A 22,997-nucleotide genomic window follows, 5' to 3' on the forward strand; every position below is an offset into this window, starting at 1 on the left:
AAACAGACCGACTAGTCTGTAATTGTAGAACTTTAACATGCTCCTATCTTCCTATATGATAAGCTGTGAAAAAGCACAATGAGGATAGATATAAAGCAAACCTCATAAAAGGTTTCTCAGTGAGTGCATTTGTGTCTGCGTGCATACATGTATGTTTTATTTTTTTAAAGGTACCAAACTACAGGACTCTGTAGATCATACTAAAGGAACATGGGAGTAATAGAGCAAACACAGAAAATGTTGAAGATGTAAACTACAGTATGTTGTAAACTCAAAATATTTACCCAGCAAACACTTAATTTTCCACACTTGACAGCTGTTCATATGTCCATCGAGTAAGTAAGAGTAAGTACATCAAAGCTGAGACAAGTGTTTATCTAGAGGTCTTACTCTATTGTTCACTTATGCAGAGAAATTTAGAACCTTCAACTAATTTCAAAAGAAGTATCCCAAGGAAAAGACAAAAAAAAAAATCAGATTTTAAATCTTTTTTTAATAAAAGTTTCCATTTTGCAGTTGTAAAGCATCATGCAAAACACAAGCACATGTTCCTCCTACCTTGAATAAAAAGCTAAACTTTCTGCATGTTCATATGCAGATTAAAAACAGTTCCTTACAAATATGGCATTAGTTCATGTCAGTGAATCCAAAGCAAGTACTTATTGACTTTGTAAACATGGCTTCAGCAAAACGGAGAACAAAATTAGTTCATGCTTGAACAGTAAGGAAGTACATTAGAAAGCATGCATCTGATCCTTAATGATATATACAATGCAAACTTTCCTTAATGTAAAGGAGATGAATATTCTTTGCTTTTTTAAATGATTACACTTAACATCATAAAGAAATATGACCACAGACTGACAGACAGACAAAGACATAAATCTGTAAGTTGAAGTCTTAATACTCTGTCCCCTAAATCTCCTTCAGAGGGGAGTGTGTGGTGTCTCTGATGGAAGACTATATGGGGAAGAGATTTTGTGTTTGGCACTAGTTTGTGCGGTTCTCACTGCTGTGCTATACGATGTTGAAGACCATAGAGAGATACTGCTCATAAGAGACTTGGATCCAGCCATCCTGATCTGTATCGTATCGCCTGAACACGTCCGTTAACCTCTGCACACAAAAAACAAACCAGGCTCTTTTGCTTAAAGCTAATATGCATTCAACAGAGACATTATGTTGAGTGACACGGTCACATGAACAAGCAGCTGCAAAGGTGTGTGATCAATGGAATATTTCAAGGACATTCACAAACGTAAAATTTTGGTGATAAACTTTCACATGCACATATTACAACAGCTGTTTCCTCAAAGAAATACTTTATTTAGCTACTCTAATCATTCAGTACATTAATTAAAGAAAGTGTTTATTAGGTACTGTTCGGTCCTGTACCCGCACTCACTCACTGGCCATTTAGCCAGGTAAACCTACCATAGGTGGACATGCACTATATTGCCAAAAGTATTCACTAACCCATCCAAATCATTGAATTCAGGTGTTACAATCACTTCCATGGCCACAGGTGTATAAACCCAAGCACATAGGCATGTAGAGTGCTTCTACAAACATTCGTGAAAGAATGGGTCGCTCTCAGAAGCTCCAGCGTGGTACTGTGATACAATGCCACTTGTGCAACAAGTGCAGTTGTGAAATTTCCTTGCTACTAAATACTCCTTGTGAAATTTCCTTGCTACTAAATATTCCTTGTGAAATTTCCTTGCTACTAAATACTCCACTGTCAGCTGTCAGTTGTATTATAATTGAAAGCGATTAGGAATAACAGCAAGCGAGCCACAAAGTGGTAGGCCACATAAAATGACAGCAAGGTCAGTGGAGGCGGAGGCTGAGGCGCATAGCATGCAGAGGTCACCGACTTTCTGTAGAGTCAATCAATACAAACCCCCAAACTCCATGTGGCCTTCAGATTAGCTCAAGAACAGTGTGTAGAGAGCTTCACGGAATGGGTTTCCATGGCCGAGCAGCTGCATCCAAGCTTTACATCACCAAGCGCAATGCAAAACGTGTAAAGCTGGACTCTAAAGCAGTGAAGACATGTTCTCTGGAGTGACGAATCACACTTCTCCTTCTAGCAATCTGACGGATGACTCCGGGAGTGGCGGTTGCCAGGAGAACGGTACTTGTCTGACTGCACTGTGCCAAGCGTAAAGTTTGGTGGAGGGAGGATTATGGTGTGGTGTTGTTTTTCAGGAGTTGGGCTCAGCCCCTTAGTTCCAATGAAAGGAACTCTTAATGCTTCAGCAGGCCAACAGATTTTGGACCATTTTTTCATGCTCCCAACTTTGTGGGAATAGTTTGGGGACGGCCCCTTCCTGTTCCAACATGAGTGCGCACCAGTGCACAAAGCAAGGTCCAAGACATGGATGAGTGAGTTTGGTGTGGAAGAACCCGACTGGCCTGCACAGAATCCTGACCTTAACCCGATAGAACACCTTTGGGGATGAATTAAAGCAGAGACTGCACATCAGGCCTTCTCGTCCAGCATCAGTGTCTGACCTCACAAATGTGCTTTTATAAGAATGGTCAAAAATTCCCATAAACACACTCCTAGCCCTTGTGGAAAGCCTTGCCAGAACCTGTTATAGCTGCAAAGGGTGGGCCAACATCATATTAAACCCTATGGATTAAGAATGGGATGTCACCCAAATTCATATGTGTGTGAAGGAAGATGAGCAAATACTTTTGGAAATATAGTGTATCACTGCTGTCACAAGAAAGCAAGTGTCTAAAACAAAAATGCTAAACTTGCAGGAAAAAAGTAAAAATGTTCTTTACTTTCAACATAAGATAATTAAGATTTTGTTCCAAGCAATTTTTGAGCATTGCTATTGGGCTAATCATCATGAAATGTTCACAATGTAAAGGCTGCAGCTGCTGTTTTCAAAGATATAGAAAGAATGTTTTTTTGGACAATCACAAAGCAATCAAGACAAAACAATCACAGGTGTACCTAATAAGTAAGCAATAGATATTCATAATCAGACATTATTGAAAAAACTAGAACAAACAAACAAACAAAACTTTAGCTGCATCTTACATAATTTTTATTTTGTAAAAAACACCAATGACAAAAATACTGTGTAATATGAGGTATGCTCCTACCTGTAGTACGATGCAGCATTGTATGAAGTCATCAAAGGCCACCTGACCTTTCCTCTGCCGGTCAAACTTCTCTATCAGCGTGTTATAGAACTGATCTGAGAGACGATATCCTGGGCAGAAAGTTTGAATGTTATTAGCTAGTTGCATCTGACAATTTGCAATTGAGTTTGAGTTTGTTTATTTATCTGTCCACTGCACCCGTACCACATAAATAAAACAGTGGTCATTAAACCAATTTGGTTTGGGGGAAAAAAAAAAAGACAATTTTACAATGCATGTAAACAGAAGCAAAATCTGAAACCAGACCGTTACTATACCGTCATAGATCATTCTGCCTTAATTGGGGTTGTCCACCCTGTGGTGACCATCATCAGGGATACTGTCTAATCATTATAGACTTAACTACAATAATCACTTCTTCCCTGAACTACACTGGTTGATTTACATTTATCTGTGCTTTATTGGGTCAATGAGCCTGTTATTCTCTAAGGCACTGCAATAGTGTGTGCCAAATAGCCTTCTATACCAGAGCAGTGTATTCATTTATTATCTCTGACCTGCCACCACTGAGCTAATAAGATAGCATTTGCTTACTCACCAAAGCCAGTAAGAGCCTGTTTTAGCTCATTCTTGTCAATGAACCCTGAGTTGTCGCGGTCATAGGTGCGGAAGATGTTCTGCCAGTCAGTGATATACTTCCATACACCGGCGAATTCATTGAAGTTCACCCCACCTTTGTTCTCTCTGTCAAACATAGCTAAGAGAGCAGGAGATACAGAAACAGAAAGAGAGTGAATAGAGAATTGTGTTGTATGCTCAGGCTCAATTTATTACTTATGCTACATTTTTTTATTTCTATTTTTTCCCCCTGAGGTACACTTGCATTTATGTAGGTGTTATCTGATAGGATATTCGAATGATTGATCTACCTTTAAGGATTTTCAAAACAAATCTATCGGTATTAATCAAAGTTTATCCATAGATCATCCATTAAAAGAGTAATGAGAAAATGATGATTTTATGAATATGATTGAGATTATTTATAAATGTTTTGTATAATCATTATTTTATCCTGTGATATTTAAGAGGATGATTACTTGAGTAAGATACATGTGCCATTACTGTTTCATGAATGAACACCTAATCATTTCTAATTTAAGGTTAATCAGAATGATATTTTGGTAATAATCATAGTCAAGTATGACCTGATTGACTGACTGTAATTGTTTATAACTATTTGTTCGAAGTATAACCTTCGTAGAGGGCATTCTCAAAGTCACTCAAGGGTCTTGCCAAAGATCCACACATTTAACACTTCCTATTCGATCAAATTTAGCTTATAGTTTTCTTAAGGTGTCTGGGGACTGGGTCTGGCTATATTTAATTATGCTTTTCATCAGCATGTAAAATTTTCCACATATACGCAAATTTGAACCTTCTAAAAAGTTCAATTCCTTATGTGGCTAGCTTTCGACAGTTCAGCCAATTGCCTTTCAGCTCAATTCAAATATTTACTTCATCCAAGAGCCGGTGACTCATTTTTTCCAATCGTGTTTTTAGTCAATTATTATCCCAACCAAAATTTTTTATATCGCCCCTTTTGTATTACGTCAGTGGGCCTTTAAAATGCACTGCATATCCTTTGAGAGATAAAATCTTTGTCCTTATGCGCCGATTCATCTCTTCTTTCTGTTATTGTTTAACTCTTGCCTTTGTGAAAATAATAAAGCCTTTTGACTCCTTCATAACTGTGGTCTGCAGTCACTGGAGGAACAGATTTTGGACCTCTTGAGTAAATTCCTGCACCAAGATGTAATTTATTTTTATATGACTATTTTACAAAAAAAAATAATGTAAATGTAATGTAAATGACCTCTGTTTCTGCACTGAACTGTGTCTCATTTAAGAATGAGTCCAGGCTGAAACCCTCCTTGTAACTGCAACATGAATAGGCAGGGCTAAACTCAAGTCTGAATGGATGGATATATGTAAATATATACTTATAAATAAACTTACAAAATAAACTTTTCAAGACATGATACAAACAATCAACTCAAAGCAGGTTTTGCAGCTTACAGTCATAGGCAAACGTTTGGAAGCCCCATTTAATTACATTTTGTTGATTTTCTAAGTATAAATAAAATGTGGCCTGTGCAAAATGTGTGCATCATATTGGAAGAAAGAAAACTTCACCTATAATAAACTCAACAAATAGTGCACTAACATTTGCAGGAAAAGGTCACATTTAAGTTTGCTCCATGTAGAGTAACTTATTTTCACTCAAATAACGAAACACGTAATTTGACAGGATTATTCAAACTATATGCCTGGCCCACACTAAAGGCTTTATAAAATCCTAACCGATGCCAAAAATATGAGACGCTGCACATTTTGACATAGTCTTCTGTATTCACAGCCCCCTCACCAGGTAAAGCAAAATATCTTTTACAATCTTTGTCAGAAATGGAATACAAGTGCTCTATTTCACTTTTGTCTTGACTTTTTTTCCATTCACTAGCCTATATACTATACTATACTATATACTCACACTATGAAATCAAAAATATTGAAAATGAATAGCTTCACACAAGGTATGAAGTATTAATGCTGCAAAAATTTAGAATGTTTTCTGCTAGCAGCCTTACACAACCAGAGTCTTGTGATGCAGTGACTCTTATCTTGGATTGTTTCAGGGTCAGCTGAAGGAGAATTTACGTATTAAGTCAGTGTTCTCCAAATCCAGTGCAGGAGATCCATCTTCACATCATCAGATTATAATAAAGAACTGACAAGGGTCATAAACAAATATTATTTCTGATGTAAATTTTAAGTAGTGAATATTGGCATCTATTTTTTCATGCTCCACGCCTGATAATACGGACACGATCTTGTTCGTTGGTTGTTGGTTATATTTGCCATCACTCATTTTATCTAATGATAAATAATGTTACAGAACACTACATTGCCAAAAGTATTCGCTCGTCTGCCTTCAGATGCATATGAATTTGAGCAACATCACATTCTTAATCCACAGGGTTTAATATGATGTCTGCCCACTCTTCGCAGCAATAACAGCTTCAACTCATCTGGGAAGGCTTTCTACAAGGGTTAGGAGTGTCTAAGGGAGGTATGTCAGCTTCATAACTTCATAACAAGCCATGGTGACAGCAGTGCACTGTTTAATGTTAAAGCACACCTCACAAAATAGATCAATTAACTATCAAGTCCTTGGTAAGATTAATCAAACAAGTTAGAACAGGAAAAATGCTAAACCACTGCTATGAAGCTGGGTTCTTCCAAGTTAAATGTCAGGGACAAATTTACTCACATATAATTGATCTAACAGTCACAGGATTGAATGGTGTCCATGTGCCTGTAGAGGAAGAGGAAACAGGTTAACATTAGAGTTAAACAGACTGAGCTAGGAATGTAAAAAACCATCTCAAGGTGACAATTCAACTACACTGACCACAATAATTCAATCAAACCGAACTGTGATGAAATTTAAAATTTGATGATGTATTGAACTGTGTCCTAAAAATAGCAATTAAACTGAATTGCCTCAAAAGTCAGAGATTTACACCCAAGAGTACACAGTGCCCAGTGCTCCTGGCCACAACATTTAACATTTTGGCATTTCAGGCACTAAAAATGGACCGAGTGGCCAGTTGTCTTGGAGATTAACAAGTAACAAACCTGTTTGGTCTCAATTCCTTAGCTGTAATGACCACGATAGCTACGGTGACATTGTGGTGACTTTGGTGGTCTGAGTTGATGACATCAAACATGCAATTTCTTTAGCTAAAATTTGCTAACTTCAGCGTCACAAGGTGTTCAATAAGACGCCATTACACCAAGAGGCTATCACTGCTGCACCTAAAGAGCACCTAATTAAATAAACTAGACCTAATGAAATAACCATCAGAGTCAACACAACAGCAATGCTGTTAATGTTAGTTTTTAATGTATATTTATTTAACACCTGACTGCTGAACTGTAGTGAACAATGCTTGTTGATTGTAAACAACACAAACACATTTCTATTATTCTACTCACATGATTCTTTGGCTTAGTGGCCCTAATGGCCAGTAAAGCCATTCATGTCTGTCTACCTCTGTTTAAACCCCTTGACTGAGCATATGTGCCACACACATATATCAACTTAGAAGTTTTAGCCATGTTTCTTACTGCAGCTTTATACAGTTCAACTTACATTTGCTGACTGTAGTATCCATATTTGTTCTAGTAAGCATGTACATTAGTATTAGTGTTTATTTAATGTGTAATTCTTCCAAAATCAAATAGAGCAGTGGCAGAATTACTTTGAAACTATACTTTCTACACTGCATGTGTAGTTATTCATCTGCTGTCTTGCTAAAGATAATTCAATTTTGCTATGAAAAGACAAGAAATACAAATCAACAAGGCCAAGTTTCAATCTACTACAGATGTGTAGGAACACACACACACACAAACCAAGGCCCTCTTGCTGACTGTACAGGGAGCCTTCCTTCTTACAAGGGAAGAATAAAAAGCTTAATGAAAAACAGGCTGCATCCATCGTTGAAGTTAGCTTATAGCTGCAGGTAGCATAACCAACATGGCCAAGGTGCAAAATAAATCCACTCATGCGCTCTGCTGAGTCATAGCTTCAGCTCCCACACTCTAGTGTCTGTGGAGTGATAAACTACTTTCTAAGCAATTCCTCCTGCAGCTAGAAACTTTAGAGTCATGAACAGTTTGTTTGCCCGGTTTGGTTCTGCTGCAGGGGGTGGTGGGACAGATGTCAGAAACAACCAAAAAGAGCTGAGACATAGGGACAACAGAACTGAAAAGAGGAAAGAGGCAAGAGTGAGAGAGAACATGAGAGAGTCTGTGGAAGAAAGCAGAGAGTGCATACAAAAAGGGAAGAGCAAGTAACAAGGAAATAGAAGGATGCAGAAACCAGAAGATGTAGATTTGTAACATGATTGTCGGTTGGTCGATTAGTTAGTTTTATACTAGCCTACTTGAGCTGTGATTTTATGATGTTCATAACGTGAGTCAGTTAAATACATACAGGACATTGCAAAAGTTTTAGATACTAGAGAAAATTAGAAGCTGAAAAAAATCTCAAAAATATCTCAAGAAATATAAAGACATTACATTAAGTAGTGATTTTATGTATGCCAGTATGTTTAAACATTTTGAAACCATTTCCTCAGTTTCACCAAATCTATATGACTTTGAGTGTGCAGGAGACATCTGGAACCAAACTTTGTTCTTCAAACTAACTTTTCGAATAAGAAAAGAATGGGTGTTTTAGGCTTTTTCACACTACTATAAGTGCTATATTGAATGCTGTTGCTGGAACTTGCCAAAAATATCCAGCTACCCTTATACTTTTGATGTAGCACTAAGATTTCCCATTATGTAAAAGGCCAACTGCACAAAACAATGTATAAATATAAACAATAAAGCATTAAACATACTAAAACTGAATAATAAGAGAGTAATAAGTGCTTATTTGGTCAGTGCAGTCTCAACATTGTTCCCATTGGCTCCTGGCATGATCGATATGGATGTTGCTTTACTTTTCCTTTATGTTTAATTGAATTTAATTTTCTTGAGTATTATTTTCCATTTAAGCATTTAAATGGCAGTTTGGTGATATGGAGAACAAATGATTTCATTTGTTTTCATTATAGTCTGTTGCTGTTTTATCTAAAAAAATTTAAAAAAAATCAAAACTCAAAATATGCTGTGACCTCTTCGATACAATACATTCCTACTGACTATAATAGTCATATAAATGTTAGTAGGGCATGCTAGGACTGACCGCAAAAAGTCTACTGGCCGAATTGGAATTAGCCATACAAATTCATAATCAGTGCACTACAACCACGAAGCTAAAAAAATAAAGACTGAAAATAATGAGTGACTGGAAAGAAAGGGAGGAAGAAAAAAAAAAAAGATTCGATTTTTTCCCCCATTTCACTGGAAAACATACAACCCCAATTCCAATGAAGTTGGGACGCTGTGTAAAACAAATAAAAACAGAATACGATGATTTGCAAATCCTTTTCAACCTATGTTCAATTGAATACACTACAAAGACAAGATATTTAATGTTCAAATGGATAAACTGTATTGTTTTTTGCATTTATTTAATCATTTTGAATTTGATGCCTGTAACACATTCCATAGAAGTTGGGACAGGAGCAACAAAAGACTGGGAAAGTTGAAGAATGCTCAAAAAACACTTGTTTGGAACATTCCACAGGTGACCAGGTTAATTGGAAACAGGTGAGTGTCATGATTGGGTATAAAGGGAGCATCCCTGAAAGGCTCAGTTTCTTGTTCACTTTGTGAACAACTGCGTGAGCAAATAGTCCAACAGTTTAAGAACAATGTTCCTCAATGTGCAATTGCAAGGAGTTTCATCTACAGTCCAGAATATCATCAAAAGATTCAGAGCATCTGGAGAAATCAATTAAGCGGCAAGGCAGAAAACCAACATTGAATGCCCGTGACCTTTGATCCCTCAGGAGGCACTGCATTAAAAACCGACATTATTCTGTAACGGATATTACCACATGGGCTCAGGAACACTTCAGAAATCCATTGTCAGTGAACACAGTTCATTGCTCCATCTACAAGTGCAAGTTAAAACTCTGCCATGCAAAGTGAAAGCCATCAACAACACCCAGAAACGCCGCCGGCTTCTCTGGGCCCGAGCTCATCTGAGATGGACAGATGCAAAGTGGAAAAGTGTCCTGTGGTCTGACGAGTCCACATTTCAAATTGTTTTTGGAAATCATGGATGTTGTGTCCTCCGAGCCAAAGAGGAAAAGGACTGTCCAGATTGTTTTCAGCGCAAAGTTCAAAAGCCAGCATCTCTGATGGTATGGGGGTGTTTAGTGCCCATGGCATGGATAACTTGCACATCTGTGAAGGCACCATTAATGCTGAAAGGTACATACAGGTTTTGGAGCAACATATGCTGCAATCCAAGCAACGTCGTTTTCAGGGACGTCCCTGCTTATTTCAGCAAGACAATGCCAAGCCACAATGTCCTCAGCTCCCAAACGCTTATTGAATGTTGTTAAAAGGAAAGGTAATGTAACACAGTGGTAAACATGCCCCTGTCCCAACTTCTTTGGAACATGTTGCAAGCATCAAATTCAAAATAAGCAAATATTTGCAAAAAACAATAAAGTTTATCCGTTTGAACATTAAATATCTTGTCTTTGTAATGTATTTAATTGCATATAGGTTGAAAAGGATTTGCAAATCATTGTATTCTGTTTTTATTTATGTTTTACACAACGTCCCAACTTCATTGGAATTGAGGTTGTACATTTTCTCTAACCTCTAACATCATAGTAATTACCTTCCTTGTGGGACACTGGCAATGTGAATCATATGGGCTCCAAGTCAGACAGCCACACCAGGATATGGATACTGTGTATATGAGTGTGTGCCTGTCTGTTAGTATGCTATCAGGGAGGAGGAATTAGTGCAGCCTACACGCAGCCTGGCCTCAGGCACAAAGACGCTACTATACAGTACACACTGGACCTTCTCACTGCTTTACTTACTGATGAAGGGGGGCATGGAGGAACTGAATGCACTCACAAGGCAAAGCAGCATACTGAGCGAGTGAGAGACCAACTAATCAGCACACCAGCCACCATAAGGCCCTATTCTAATCCAATAACCATACATACAATCAAACAGTAGGGTAAAAATCAATGTATAAATGCATAGTGTGCTGACATTCGACCAGCTACTAGTTACTATGCTGTTTATGCAGTTACTTAACTGAAAAACAGACATAAACACCTAATACATAATCTTAACAGACTATACATAAACACCTGCAAACAAAATCTCAAGACACTTCAAACCTTCTAACTAGAGGGTATAGCTACTTAGCTGTCCTGTATTGTAGCCCGACTTCTGAGTGAAATGTTTAAGTCTACTGCATCTCTCTGAAACCTAGAGGTGCTAGCCTTCTGCCAAGTCTGGCTAAAGGTGCTTATTTAAGCTTATATTTTTATCCTTCCATGTTATTGAGTGAAATTCATGGCTCACCCATGATAACGGGTGGAAGCATAAAAGCAGTATGGCAATAGTCAGAGGGGAAAATGAGCTGGCTTCTAAAAGGCTAAGATTGTAAATCATCACTGGAACTTTTCTCTCAACTTTTCACTACTGCTATACTGGGCACTGCTTAAAAATGACTCTGAACATAAATCCAAGTAAAGGGACACTGACAAACTCTTAGTCCAGCAACAGAGAAATCAAGAGTGCATAAACAAGGTGGGGCAGAGAACAGGACACTGTGGAGGGCAGTGTTTTTATTTAAAGCTAGCAAAAAAAATAAAAAGTGCTTTTAACGAAAGCTAACAAAATACAATCAGGTGCTCATCGTAGGCCAAACTGACACCAGCCTTAAACAGAGAGATAGAGGTAGACACAGAGATAGAGAAAAAGAAGCAGAGAAAGAGAGAGGAAATAGACTGAAATAGGACATGAGCCCATTACTGGGTTGCCTTTGCAAAGTATGGTTACATGTGGGACAGAAAAATTAGCAAGTTGGTTAATCAACTGTTTCAGAGAAAGGCCATGGTATTCATAATGTATCTGCATAGTACATTCAACTTCATCTTGGTGGGGTCACTTATTACAGTTTACATTATGTTCCACATCAAATCAGAATATCAAGACAAAAAAAACAAAAAAAAAAACAACAAGTAGGCCTGTCGCGATAATTACATTATCGACTTATCGTACGATAATTTTTTAAACCGCGATCATTTTTGCCGATGTCGATAATTGGCCATTGGGTTTCCGCGCAAATTTGTTTACATGAGAATAAACCGCAACTACGTTAGATTTCAGAAAGTCACGCAGTGCTGCTCTCTCGCAACTGGCGCACACTCACAGATAGTGTAACTCGCTATATAGCCAAAGAGATGCTGCCGTTAAATACGGTCGAAAAGCAAACATTTATAAACTTTTTGTGAATTTGTGATTCGTATCACTGTGATTTATAGCATATACATATATGATCAGATAAGAGAGACTCCAAGTACCTTTGTGTTATGTTCAGAGTTTAAAAAAGTTGAATTATGTTACTTTAATATTTATGTTGTTACTTAATGTTGCAATGCCATTCTTTTGCACTTTCTGTTAAAGAGTTTATTTTGTTATAAAGGTCTGTTTAATATTTTGTGCAATTTTCTCAGAATCCACAAAGCCCAAGTGTGGTTGTATTTTATTTGTTTTATTTATTTGGGATATTAAAATATTTTCATATTGGAAGCCAAATGTCTGTTCTTAATAATAAAAAAGTTCATTTCACGTTAAAATGTAATTGTATTATTATGCTACTATATTATTATTGTGGCACATTGTCTTAAAGCTCCTTTGGGGAGCCCAGAAGCAAGAAAAAATTCTATAATGGCACTTTAAAATTACAATATTATCGTTTATCGCAATAATTTCTGGGACAATATATAATTCTGAAAATTTTGTTATCGTGACAGGCCTAACAACAAGCATGTAGTTCAAATTCAAATACAGCACTTCTGGAATCATAGGTACCTTTTCCAAAACTGTGCAAAAAGTCATGAAAGCTATGTGAAGCAAGATAAAAACTGATAGCAATTATTGGTACTTTGGAGCCTTTGAAAAATTTGTATTAACAAAATTTGATGCAAGTACCTAACCATGTATACACATACATACAAGACATGCAGGTCAAACTCATATACCTATCTATCTGCATGAAGAAGTTCTGAGGACAGATCTATGATATGGGACCATACCAGTCATCACTGCTAGGGAAGAAGTATAATAAACCTAGTTCTACCAAAAAAAAAGTGAGTGGAAGAATAGTCCAAGTCAACAAATTTCTTGGAAGTTTTCCCAGAAGACAGTGGCTACTCCCCTTGTACCACAAAAGCTAGCAACTGGAATTTGCTTTACATTTGTGGAACACAGACTGGAAACATTTTCTAAAGTCTGGCACAAAATAAGGTGTAGTCATTCAGACAAGAATTGATCACAGTTAAATGAGGTGGATATGTTCATTTCTGCTTTAAAACGATCTTGCATGCTTGTCAGGATATCACGGCATCAAAAACGTTTCTCCAGTTTTTGAGCAAAATCACAGGAAATTCCACAAAGATTATGATTCAAACATGTTCATCCAGATCAAGTCTTTGATGGCCTTTCCAGCTCTTAGATATTGCAAATGGAGAAATGGTTTCCGCTCAGTAAACATTGTAGAGGGGTCATTACTACCCATTATTTTTGTTCATAATATAATAAGGGTACTGTACCTTAAAACGGAAAGCATAGGTTTAGAAAGTCCTTGAGTTGATATTAAACATCTTGGGCATTTTCAGCATAAACTGGCCTGATACAGGTTGAGGGAAGCCTTTCAGCCTGAAACTTGCAACAGTGGATTGCACAGGGAGACAGAAGTGGCCAACAAGACTAGAATGTTGCTTATCAGGGATAAATCTGGTCACTGAACCTTCTTCTCTACCTCCTTCTTGACTTGCATCTTTTTGGTCTTGAGCTGTTTAAAACTGTAAATGTCTTAAAAGCCTGCTTAATATTAATAAACTGTAAACTGTAGATACTTTAGTGCAATTTGTATTCAGAATTGCTGTGCGTACAGCTGCTCAAATCATTACCCATGTATTTAAGTACTTTTTTTTTAGCCATAAAGTATGTAAAGTAGCTCCACCACCCTGCCACTTCCTGAAAGTTTCTAATTTAAGGAGTTTTTTTAGAAATTACAGAGCAATCTCTAAACATTCCTTCTAATGTCTTAGAACTTTTATAAGTAGTCAGCTATGGTTCTTTATAATTTAAAAATAACTTTTTCATCACTTGGTGAGACAAATTAAAAACAGAATAATGCTATAATATGTAAATCTTTTAAACTCTTTACTTGAAAATAGTATAAAAACAGCATATCAAATGTAGAAAGTGAGAAATGTATTATTTTTCAAAAAATATATACCCATTTTGAATTTGATGCCAGCAACACATTTTTAAAAAGTTGGTGAAATGCCTCAGTTTGTGTTTGTCACAGATCTCTGTAGCCCTGACACTCTGGTGAACTCCAACTCCCAAAACCCTCTGCGAGAACACTTGACTATGACATCACAGCATTCCGCTTATCAGAGATCTGCCTCACCTGATTACCAAGTTGCCTCACTTGTTTCTTTCATCATGTGACTTGTTTAGTTAGCTTATAAGCCCAGGCTTTAGATTAGTTCTGTGTGGGCTATTTTGTGACAATTGTGGGCTGGAGGTTAGGGAACTGGCCTAGTAACCGGAAGGTTGCCGGTTCAATCCCCAGCTCTGACAGCACATGACTGAGGTGTCCTTGACCAAGACACCTAACCCCCAATTGGTCCCGGGGCGCTGTGGGTAGGGCTGCCCACCGCTCCGGGCAAGTGTGCGCACTGCCTCCTAGTGTGTGTTTGGGGTTTCACTTGGATGGGTTAAATGTGGAGGTGGAATTTCCCTGTTTGTGGGATCAATAAAGTATTGCTTCTTTCTACAGAACTACTGCGTGTTCATTCCTGTGTTTTTGGTTACTATCCTGTATTGTCTGTTTTTCAACTTTGCCTTTTGCCTTCTCCCTGTGTTTGCCTTGATCTGATTTTTTTTTTCTGTTTGTCTGTTGTATTTGCCTTGTTTTGGATCTGACCTTCACCTTTTTTCAACCACAACTGAACCACATTCAAACTAAAAGTCTCTTTTGGTATTTTTAACCGCTTGCATCTGACTAGTTCTGACTAAATTACAGTTTCCTTATTTATGCATAGTCCATGTCCTATATCAGCCCTAATGTGCTGTCTGTCTTCAGAACATTCTATAGTGGTGTGAAGTAGCACTTTCTTTCCCCACTAAACAAATAAAACAGTGTCATTGTCATCATTGCATGGATTTTTTTTCCCCTCGCAAAAAGAAAAAAAAAACAAAAACAAAACAAAAACGTGGACTTATATGATTCTGACATGGCCCTTATATGAATATTGTTAAAACAAGGTATGGCAATATAACCCAGCTTATTAACAACATCAGGCTACAATAACAGCAGCCTGTAGGCTAACACAGCACAGTAAGCTTTAGCTATGTTTTTAATGATTTAGTGAACTGCTTCATATGCTGTAAATACACAATTTAATAAACCCACAGGATGAATTATACAATAGAACTAAAGCAAAAATGACCAAATCAATGTTAGCTTAAAAGATTTAATCTTTATATCTAACAAAACCATGTTTATATTTCCCAGTTTAGGCAAGCCTCTATGTGGTGTGACCATATTATTAGCCATGCTGAAGCAGGTTAAAGGAGAGAAGTGCTTCACTGAGAGGCTCCTCAGTTAAAGTTGGGAGCTGTGAATTAATATTTGCGGCATCTGTGCTGTGGTGCGTACTCACACAAGTTTCTCCATGATATTCACTTTCAGCAGCTTTTTGAAAAAGTTGCTCTTGCTTGTCTCCAACCATGGCCTCCACAATGCTATAAACAATCGGTTATAGTTACAAGGCATGAAGGGATGATGCCAGCACATGATTTCACACGCCTGGATCCTTTGGAAATATTTATTTTAATTTTTTTTTTACTTTAACTTTTATTTGATTTTAAATTCATTGTTTTTCATCATGCACATTTACAGGTGCAGTAGTACGTAGTGTAGTGTGTAACGTTAGTTTAATGGTTGTATTAATTTAATGTAACTTATCTTTTGCCTCAAGCCAAGGGGTAATAGATGATTAAAAAAGGGTTATCCAATACACAATATAGGCACTATGCGCACAACTGCATACACAGCGTTCAATACAATGCATAGCACTGTATCACAATACCACATTATATGATAGGGTATTCCACTATTGTAGTGAAAAGAGACTGTAGACCAGGATCAGAGTCACAAGATCTTTCAGTCAAAGACAGGATCCTGCTAAAGCTCTGGGTAGAGCAGTCTGAACTGATAATGTTCCAAAAAAAGTTAATACTGCATCTATCTCAATGATATCACTGTCTCAGCTACAAGCAAGAATGGAGAGGCGCTTGTCATTATAACAACTAAGAAGTTGAACAAACAGCGCAAAACTTTCAGACATACTTGAGTAAATGTAATAGTGTGCCTTTTTGGGACAGGAATAATCTAATTTCAACTTCATCCTGTTCCAACATCCTGCATTCTAGGGCCTTTGGCTATGTTTCACTAAATTACACAAGACCACTCTGCCACTGTGCTTTTATATATCAGTAGGCTCATTTTGTCACAACTGCATGACTTCAATAAAACACAAAGCACACATGCCCATGGTAGAGCAGTAGTGCCAAATGACCACATTTCCATATGGAAATGACCATGCCCTCACTCACAATGAAAGAAAGAAAATGGTGTCTAGTGTGTTGTAGAGGTTGCAATTTTTGCGTAATGTACCATCCTTACGTTTTTAAGCAACTGTGAGAAACTGAAACTGTGGGAAACGTAACAGAAGAAGAGAGTAAAAACACATACCATTTGATAAAGCTTGCTGAAGCTCTGTGTCTGATATTGCTCCACTCCTGTCTTTGTCCACTCTAAGAAAGATACAAACATTTCATGATTTATTAGCCAGCATAACTCGACACTTCATAAAATATCCTTCCAGTCTTTCCAAGACATTACATCATACTTTTATCCTATTGACACCGACCTAAATAAATAAATAGATAAATGAATGAATGAATGAATAAAAGAAAAAGAAATATAAAAACACCTCATGCAATAATACATTGCTCAAATGTGTTATTCTAAAAAAATAATCACAGTATACAAACACAACATTTTACCACCTTAGAAAAAAACAAAGATGCTTTGTTTATTTCACATTTTATTCGTTCCAGTCATCATAACAGTTAGAGGAGTAGGGGGAGCAATGCATTCTACAAGCATAGCCACTGGCTCACAAGCCAATGATGCTGTTTTATTGACTCTCTGCTGTAACATTAACATCGATTTGGGTGTGCTTTGTGCAAATTATATGGAAACTGTTAGGTTGCAGCTTAATTTCACGCACCAAAGCTGATTCATCATTTGTGCTCAAATCTCTGCTTGTTCCACATCATATGAAAGTTTAATAAAAGACACACAACATTGTTTATACATTAATAAAGCTGTCATCAAATATGCGCAATTTCAATGAATAAGTGCCAGGATCACTGGATCCTCTGAATTAGAAAGTTGATAAGAAGTTTCTTATAACAAGCACTGTTATATACCAACACAAGGTATTCAAACTGTAGCCTATTACTGCCAAAGCAACTAACTACCACCCTTGACCAAACTTGCTGGATTGCTGGCACAGGGCATTTTCTAGAATTCCATTCATTTTTGTCACAGAGAAACCCAGCTTAGACCAGAAGTTCCCAATATCTCAGAAGACGTTAATGATGCTGCCTTCATGTAGTTTTCATCCCTTTGAACCTTCAACCCTTGAACCTTTCTGTCACACAATGAAAATAATATTATTGAAAATACCAAATAAATTCTAATTAAATTTATATTGTTCAACCATATATCAATAACAAAATACACTGTTTTCAAATGAAAAAAGCATCAATTTTGAGCAAATAACCCAAATGAGATTCAGTGTGATGAACTATGTAAACCCCCCCCCTCCCCAAAGTCACATCTAGCAAAAACAAAAAGAGGTAAAAAAAAAAACTTTCTGAGCAAGCCTGTGCTGAAGATGCCACAAATCTCCTTGTGTTGTATGAAAGGAGAGAAGGTTAGCACTCCCCTTGACAAGGATGGAAGAGGTCCCAGTGGCCTTACAACACATATATTGTTATGGCACTGCCACCTACTTTGTGGCATCTCTAACCACGTTTTGGGGCAGTCGTGGGCTGGAGGTTAGGGATCTGGCCCTGTGACCGCAAGGTTGCCGGTTCGATAGTCCAAAACTGAGGTGTCCTTGAGCAAGACACCTAACCCCCAACTGCTCCCTGGGCGCCGTGGATAGGGCTGCCCACCGCTCCGGGCAAGTGTGTGCTCACTGCCCCCTAGTGTGTGTGTGTTCACTAGCGTGTATGTGGTGTTTCACTTCACGGATGGGTTAAATGTGGAGGTGGAATTTCCCCGGTTGTGGGATCAAAAAATATCACTAATCACTAAAACTAAAACTAAATCAGCCATCTAGAGGCAGGAGAAATAAATGCAGATAGCAATAAATGAAAGCAAGCATTGTAATCTAAAATGAAAATGTAAGATGATTTACTAATCTGACAGCAAAACACTACACTGCATTCCTATAGGTCAGTCAGATACTGGAAGATTAGTTGTTCTATCTAAATAAGCTGTATGTATACCAAAGCAAATCAATGAAGCAGGCAAGAACACAGCACTTAGGTTGGACACAGTCAGATACTGCTTATCCATAAGAGTTCGAACCCAAATTGCCTTAAAGAGGGTTTTTTAATCTTAATTATACTAATATTTGTGATCAGTACCAAAAATTAGATTTGAGTAATATATGAAGTCTGAAAACAACCATTAAAATGCTATTTATCTGGCCAGTAAGCATTTTTTTCGTTAAAATATTATATACTAATATTACTATAATACAAATACTTTTTATACAATAAGTGATGATTGTTTATGTCAATGTGTTTACTATTTACAAACTTCACCACATGCAAGCTCAGTATTACTTGCAGTCATCGTGCAATACCTGGTTTGGTTAATCAAATCTATTCAATAGGGCAGTGAGATGAAGTAAGAAACCATACATTGCTCTTCTGACTAGCTCTGTGACTTTTTTTTAAAGAAATTCTCTTGTGATAATTATTTTTTAATTTTATTATTATTCAAATAAAGTAAAAAAAAAAAACGGACTGCTCTGCCTGATCACACTAACGAGAATCACTTGACTTCTACCTGTTACATTTGATGTAGGCGTCATTCCAAAAACATCATAATAACCTATTTAGGACTCTGAGAACCCCCTTTAGAATCTGGAACATGTCCTTAAATATGCTGGGTCCGTTTTAGTCTAGGTTTAGAATTAATTATGTTCTGGGAAAACAGAGCTTAGTGTTTTATTAACCAAGCAAGGCCTTTTAAGACAGTTAATCGTTTACTGGCTTAACTACTCCTAGCCTCCACTATCATATAGCATGGCACAACCAGAAGTTGATGGTCAGTGCAATGACCAAAATTTTCGTGTTTTTTTTTTTAATTGCATTGTGGTTTTCAATACTTTAGCCTTGAATACTTTTGATTCTTTAGTTGACACTTGTATTCTGACTACACAGATTTTAACAATCAGATTTGGCTTGGATGGGCAGAGATGTCCCTAAATTAGCATCTAATGCATACATATGAATTTTATTCATTAACATGTGAGCTTCTGCTCCTAGAAACAATCAACATTAAGCCTAGCCCATTCACATTTGTTTTAAATACAGTGTGATGAATGTTGCATGACCTTATATTACTGTTCACATGTTGAAAGAAGCCATGTTTAAACTGGCTCGTTAGTTATTTATTTAACTTTTGATGAGTTTTGTTTTGATAAAACCTGTGACCTAACTGGAAAACCAGAGATTTGTTAACAATAATCATTAGAACATTAGGTGTTAAGACAATAATAAGTATCGTTTGGTCCCAGCATTGTTTTGCTATCAGGCATTATTATACTACACTTTATATTGATTAAAAAAAATAATAGAATTCTGGTATTGTGACAACCTTAGTGCCACATGGAATTACTAGCCATTATCTGGCCATGCCATAATAAACTGTTGCACACATTCTTCTAATATTACTTCCACCACCTGAGAAAAAAAAGATTATGCAATACATAGATTAAATTCTTTATTATCTGCCTTCAGCTCAACAGTTCTTCACATGGTTGATTTAATATGTGGTGTTTTCGGCCCAGACTTGCTCAGGAATTGCTTATGACAAAAAGAGAGCAGTCATCTTTTTGGTGCTCAGCAGGCCTTGTTTTATTACAGGCTCCACCTTCAATCCCTTCAGCTAGAATGTTTCCAAGGAAACAACACCAAACACAGTGTAAAAGGAACATATCCAAAGTCTGAACCCAAGATAAGCCAACATTCTAAACCTGAACATAGCTGTGGTGCTCTGCGAGAAACTGCACATTTACTTGACTAAAATGCTGAAAAGAGTACGTTTTGTTTATTCTATGACCAAGAGAACTTAGCAGATTTGTAGGTGCCACAGTTATGAACTAAGTGCGTAGCGAGAAATCCTTCAGTGAGTCAGACATTCCCTAGCAGCCTGACAACAAGCCTGGCCGCGCATACAGACAATAAATCCAGTATTTCGAGAGCAGGGGGAAAAAAAAAACAAACACGTGGCTAGTGTGAGGCCTCTTAGCTAGCCACTACACCAAAAACTTCAATTCACCCAGGAGGAATGAATGGAACACCTTGTTGGTTTGTTTGCCATAGAAGGGTGTTCCCTGTCCCAATAACCACAATTTTTTAAACACATGACTCCCATTCACCCATGCCAATCCAAGGAAACTGGATTTTCAAGGACAGTTGGATCACTCAACAGGATAACTGAAAATTAAATGAGGTTTTTCTACCATCTCTTACAGCATCTACCTAGTGACCAATCAAAATTTGACGGAGATTTTTTTGCTGTTTTTTTTTTTTTTTTAGGATTTTTTGTTTTTTTGTTGGGTTGGGTGTTCATTCGCCTTTCTTGTCCCCCAGGTAACACCATCTGTTCTGCATAAGCTCCCGTTCCTGCTTCCTAGAATCCAGGTGAACACAGACTATGTTCTACTTCAAACTTTCCTCATATGACTTCTGTTTTCCACTGCTGCAATCAGGCTGGTACTTGCCAAAATGTCTCCATTAGCTCATACTGAGTCAACAGCAGCTGGAGAGTGAATAGGTCACAAACAGTATAGTCTAAAAAGTTCATATATAACAGAATGAACCCGACAAGAAATCTAATTCAGAGGTCTTTTAGAACTGTATATAAACTGGGAGCGCTAACGCACACAAATTGAAACAGTGCCCGTCTTTTTGTTGTCATAGGCATCAACATTCTTATTCCAGTTTGTTGTGGAAATCTTCTCACGGGTAGAAGCCATAGGGGCCACTCTCAAGACTCATTCGTGTCACGGCGTCAAGAAAAGACCTGAGTGTGACTCACTGAGTAGGACCTTTATCCTGCTTAGTTCACATGATCAAGGACAAAAAAAATCCCCACTTGCTTGCTATGTCATCACTCCACGGAATTCCCGAAGCCAACAGTCTCAATGTTTGTGGCTACGTTGACTGCTTTAGCTTTGCGTTTGCTTATTTCAGGTACAAATGTGCGTGCTAGCTTGCTTGCCTGCTTGCTTCAGAGCCCACGGCAGTTTTAATGTGAGAAAGCAGTAGTCAACCCTCTGCAGTATTACATAATTCATTACTACCACAAGAGGCAACTTAGCTGGATAGTTAATGACCAGTCACACTTACCTATATCAGAAACTAAGAATCATGAGCGCTAGACAAAAAATGAAAATAAAGTGTTGCGTGAATACAGCAATTTTATAACCCTGCACACCCTGCTAAAACTATTCGTCCTGTGAGCATTCAGTCCATGCAGCTAAGGCTAAGATGTGTAGGCGATAGGGCAAAACAGGAAACGCCGTTAAAAAGAGAACGGCGCTGAGTTAACTCACGCAAACCGATTTCTCCAGTCGAACTGCGGTGTAAATCGCAATCTCTGAGAACTCAAGATAATGTCAAAGTTTTGTGGTAGATATCTATGCGCTTTTACACCGCCCGTCTGAAATCTTATTCGTTCGTAACAACTTGGCAAAGCTCTGCTTTGCCCTGTGCTCACCATGCTAGGACCCGCAGTAACGTTAGTTGAGACTGTGGTGGGTTTAGTGTTTCGAATGCGGAATAGTGCGTAGCGCTGCTGTTTTCACTTACCTCTGAAATATATTCCACAGAAACGCTTGGTCCGGTGGGCTGTTATAGTGCGGAGGTCGGTACTGGTTATGATAAGCCATTTCTACTTGTATTCGTGCTAAATTATGCCAAATGTACAAGGCGTAGTCCTCCAACTTGCTTCAATCTGACTCTGACATTCTTCACGCAGAGGCGTGGCGTCAAACGAAACTCGCCACTTCGAATAAAAAAATCAGTGACGTCACGCCAGCGCCGCCGTTAGAACTCCCCCGGCACTTCCTGGCGTTCTGATAGGCCATCCTCCTGACAGCTTGTAAGATTTGTGCTAATGGGGCGGAGCCACAGTGCTGACTGACTGACCGCTGGAAAATATGAACGGTCTACAATTACACATTTTTCCTTACAAGCTGTCTTTTACAAACGTTAGAGTTATTCAATTTTAAGCCAGAGGAAAAAAAAAAACATAAAATATAAAAATGATGAACATGACCTCTCGTTGTTAGAGCGTAGTCGCTCAGCGGTTTAGATTTATTGGAGTAAACAGACTGTAACATTTTACCTTTCTTGAAGAAGGTTCAGTGAATTAGCCAGATTGTGTCTAACAATACAATATTACACTTAAGTATAATCTTATAAATATAATCTGAAATGTCCAATATAAACCCATAAACTACTTTCCTTCCTACCACAATCCCTCACAGCGTTGTTTGGCTATAGAAAGAGAGCCGCAGCCTGATTGGTCGTTCAGCACGATCTGAGCGTGGATTGGATGAACCGCTACGACGTTCAATTTTCAAATTTTAGCAGAAAGCGCCAAAAAGTCTGAAAGCGTTTTGAGGCATAAAGTCATATCTATATATAATCGAATCAGTTACATTAAAATTCCGGATTTTCTCATCCCAATATAAATT

The 22,997-nt window shown here is 37.7% G+C and overlaps 1 protein-coding gene and 1 non-coding gene across 2 annotated transcripts; one reads left to right on the forward strand and one right to left on the reverse strand.

Annotated features, from left to right (window-relative positions):
- Positions 1-473: 473 nt before the first annotated feature.
- On the reverse strand, positions 474-22,308 carry pdcd6 (programmed cell death 6). Its single transcript, XM_017715957.2, has 6 exons — positions 22,108-22,308; positions 16,676-16,737; positions 6,452-6,496; positions 3,722-3,880; positions 3,124-3,233; positions 474-1,116 (listed from the first exon to the last, which is right to left on the reverse strand). Exons 1-6 carry the CDS (start codon positions 22,185-22,187, stop codon positions 1,018-1,020), a joined length of 555 nt encoding a protein of 184 aa, XP_017571446.1. The 5' UTR covers positions 22,188-22,308; the 3' UTR covers positions 474-1,017.
- On the forward strand, positions 17,906-18,031 carry LOC119263152. The gene has a single exon (XR_005130158.1). It is a non-coding gene; the product is annotated as a U6atac minor spliceosomal RNA (small nuclear RNA).
- Positions 22,309-22,997: the final 689 nt, after the last annotated feature.

Source organism: Pygocentrus nattereri, chromosome 3, assembly GCF_015220715.1.
Source record: "Pygocentrus nattereri isolate fPygNat1 chromosome 3, fPygNat1.pri, whole genome shotgun sequence".
In the NCBI taxonomy this organism is placed as follows: Eukaryota; Metazoa; Chordata; class Actinopteri; order Characiformes; family Serrasalmidae; genus Pygocentrus; species Pygocentrus nattereri.